Source organism: Bidens hawaiensis, unplaced genomic scaffold (genome assembly GCF_021521415.1).
Source record: "Bidens hawaiensis isolate Kalapana, Puna unplaced genomic scaffold, B.hawaiensis_p1.1 tig00079182_1, whole genome shotgun sequence".
Classification (NCBI taxonomy): Eukaryota; Viridiplantae; Streptophyta; class Magnoliopsida; order Asterales; family Asteraceae; genus Bidens; species Bidens hawaiensis.
This window is the reverse complement of record NW_027503548.1, coordinates 32,513-36,351: the sequence shown is the minus strand read 5'-3', so window position 1 is coordinate 36,351 and position 3,839 is coordinate 32,513. Positions and strand designations below refer to the sequence as shown.

At 47.6% G+C, this 3,839-nt stretch overlaps 1 protein-coding gene across 1 annotated transcript; it reads right to left on the bottom strand.

Annotated features, from left to right (window-relative positions):
- Window positions 1–2,995: 2,995 nt before the first annotated feature.
- LOC143607062 (uncharacterized) lies at window positions 2,996–3,607 on the bottom strand. The gene has a single exon (XM_077082636.1). It carries the CDS (start codon window positions 3,605–3,607, stop codon window positions 2,996–2,998), a length of 612 nt encoding a protein of 203 aa, XP_076938751.1.
- Between the last annotated feature and the right edge of the window lie 232 nt (window positions 3,608–3,839).

Here is a 3,839-nt window from a genome sequence, read left to right as displayed (position 1 = left end):
AGTTGGTATGAGCCGCCTATGGCCCTATCCGGACTATGTGCCGTATTTCCGGAAGCCGGATGGATGTAAGTAGTCTTATTGCACTCTCTGAGTTTATTCTAGTTTCTAATTTTGGTTTGTTACGCAACTGAAGGTCTCCTCTTATTTGTTCTTTTGACGGGTGTGCCTGGTTTCATGCACATTGCTGCCCGTGTCAAGGAGGAGCTCTCCTCCCCATCCTTGACAAGACCAAGGATAGTTTTTTGTTTCCTGGGCAAACCCGTCCGGAACCTGTAGTCTCGGAGGGTATGTTCGTGACAGGTAACTGAATTTCGGTTTAGCCAAGGATTATTCCTTATGGATTCTTGTCAATTAACATCTTTTATGATGCAGCTTTCGGTTGCAAGAGGAAGGAGACATCGCCCAGCCACATTCCATTAAAGGTGGTTAGTGGAAAACAGGGGATGGATCTTCCTCCTCTCTCTTCCCCGAAGGCGAAGAGGGTTCGCCTTAGTGACCGCGTTGCGGCCTGTGCCAAAGGTAACCCATATACTTATGAATCCGTGCTTGCTGTTCAGTTGCTTACTTGGTTGTTTATTCTTGTGCAGCCCCTGTCATTCTCTTAGACTCTCCCCCCTCTAAGGGTGATTCTGGTCCGCGTTCTGCTACGGGTAAGGAGCAGAATAAGGAGGATTCAACCTCTGCTAGAATCCAAGGGTTTGAGTCACTGCCTTTGCCTCTCGCCCATGAGGAACCTGCCGAGCTGGCGGTAGTACCCTCTCCGCCTCCTCATGAATCTAAGAGGAAGCGGGGGTTCGCGTTACGCCGGGTGGTGTTATTCGGTACGTCCCTGAATGGAATCTGAACCCTTCTTCGCGCTTTTCTGATGAGGAAGTGTGTTTTGATTTCCTTCATGTGGGCGTGCCTCCTGCGGAACGCGCGTACTAGCGGAACCGGTCCCGGGTAACTGTTGGCAATTCGTATATATATCATTTTGGCCAACCTGGTTTCTACAACCCAGGAGATATATCGGGACTGGAACTTCATGGGGCGGAACTGGGGTTCTCCGGAAAACGTGTTGGAAGAGCTCCGGGCTGAGAAGGAAAAATACCGGATCGAGGCTAACACCTCGAAATGGCATTTGAGAGATTCTGAATGGGCTCTAGAACAAGAGAGGGAGCGGCAAGCTGCTGCTGCCAAGGATTGGGAAGAGGCACGCCGGTGGCAAAATGCTGTACTTGAGGCCGCGCGCACTCCGACCCGGGCGCGGGAAGCTGAGCTTGTTAAGGCGGAGGAAGCTAAGCAAGAAATTGAAGCTCGCCTCGCAGCTCAGGAAGAAACTATAAATACCCTCTGAGCTACAGCTGCTGAAAGGGATCAACTGATTGAAGATTTGATCAGGGAAAACTCCAAGTATATTGGTGAGCGGGGCGCTCTGAAATTGAGTGCTGAAGGAGCTTCCTCTGACTGTGACTGGTTGATGCGGGAAGGTCTTCCCAAGGTATGGGTTCCTCCACTCTTATAATGACTTGTGAATTTGCGTTGCTGACTTTTGAATTATTTTCACAGGTTATTTCCCGTATTCATAAGGGAAATGAACTGGGAGACTGCCTTGCTAATCTTCTATGCGCATCAAGTGACTCGGATCGCAAGGCGGGTTTCCAGGAGGGAATAACCTTTGCTCAGGAAGGCCGTCCCATTGAAGATTTTGACCTTCACGGGGTGGATTTGGATGGGTAGTATGATGCGTGAATGGATGCTTTCGATCAACTGTATTTTCCCCTCCAAGACGCTATCCAAGATTTTGCTAAAGAATCGGATGGTGTCCAACAACTCCGTGACTATCTTCGTGAAGAATAGTTTCCTTATTATAATTTCTCTTATTCCTATAATCCCTTTTTTGAATGTATATATGACATGGATTTTACATTTTGTCTTGTATTACAATATAAATGTGTGTGAGCTAAATCCGTCATGTATCCAAAATATAGGATTAGGATAAGTTTGGCACGCAAGCCTTTCCGTACATGAATAACCATCTTAAAAAATTTTAAAAATAACTATGCATAACTGTGTTTGCATTAATTGTTAATTCGAAACTAAATTTGGTACGCAGACCAAAAGAAAATAAGGCACGCAGGCCAATATAGAGGCACGCAGGCCTAAGAAAAGATTACATAGTTTAAACGTAGCATCTTCTCAATTGTGCGATATTCCAAGTTCTTGGAATGGGCGTCCCATCTAACCTTTTGAGCTTGTAGGCACCCTTCCCCAGAATTTCGTCCACTTCGTAGGGACCTTCCCATGTGGGAGCTAATTTTCCGAGTAGCTTGGTATCCGATGCCTCATTGTTCCGGAAGACGTAGTCTCCTTTATGGAATGCGCAAATTTTGACCCGCGCATCATAGTATTTCTGGAGCTGGCTCTTGTATTTACTTTCACATATAGCTGCCAGCTCACGTCTTTCCTCCAGGAGGTCTAAGTTCATCCTGAGTTCTCTTTCGTTGTCCTCTATTAAGAGGATTCGTGCGGATGGGAGGCCAATTTCGGCGGGAATCATTGCTTCCGTGCCATATGTCAGGCTGAATGGTGTTTCTGAGTTGCTGGTTTTTTTACTGGTACGATGCGTCCATAGTACATGAGGCAACTCATCAACCCATCCTGTTCTTTTGGTTCCCAATCTGGATTTGATGCCTTCTTTGATGCTGCGATTGGCTCGCTCCACTTGCCCATTAGCCTGGGGGTGGGCAACCGATGTGAACACTTGTTTGACTTGCAACTCAGATAACCATTCTTGGAGGTGTTTATCAGCGAACTGAGTACCGTTGTCGCTGACCAATGTCTGGGGGAGGCCGAACCAGCAAATGATGTATTCCCATAGGAATTTCTTTACATTCGTTGCTGTTATATTGGCCAACGGCTTAGCTTCCACCCACTTTGTGAAGTAATCTATAGTGACCAGTAAGAACTTTACTCGTCCTGGAGCCTCGGGGAATGGTCCCATGATGTCTATGGCCTACTTTTGGAAAGGCCAAGCTCCGGTGACTGGGATGAGTTTGTTCTGGGGTCGCAATGTTCGCGGTGCATGCCTTTGACAGGCATCGCATTTTTGGATCACTTTGAGTGCGTCCATATGCATACCTGGCCAGTAATACCCTGCGTTCATAACTTTCGCCACCACCATCCTTGGCCCAGCGTGTAATCCGCAAATGCCCTCGTGGATTTCTCTTATTACATAATTGGCGTCTTCGGCGTCTACACACCTGAGCAACAGACTAAGGAAAGATTTTCGGAATAGGATTCCGTCGTGAACTTGATAGCATAATGCCTTGTGGTGAATCTTTCGGGCTTCCGCTTTATCTTCCGGGAGGATGCCGGAGGACAGGCAGGCCCGGATTGGTTCCATCCAGGATGTCATTCCAGCTTGGATGACCAAAACTTGATACTGAGGGACAGATGGAGCATCCAGAACTTCAATTCTGACGTCTCTGCCCAGGTGCTCGAAGCTGGTGGATGCCAGTTTGCTCAAGGCATCCGCGGGTCGATTCTCGCTTCTTTTGATGTGCACCACTTTACATGCAGTGAACTGCTGCACAAGGTCTTTGGCTTGGGACGGATACGAGACCATGACCTCGTTCTTTGCCTCGTAAGTCCCCAAAACCTGTCCTTCAATGAGAACAGATCCGAGCTAATGCCTGCAAAACAGAACACCGTTGAGTCTCGTTACGGGAAGGACAGAGTGGGGGGGGGGTCTTCCCGTAACCACCCTCCGGCGTAAGAATAAGTATCGTACTCTGATCGGAATAAAGTATGATACAGTAAGTATTCTCTTAAGGCTTGAGAGTATGAATGAATACCTT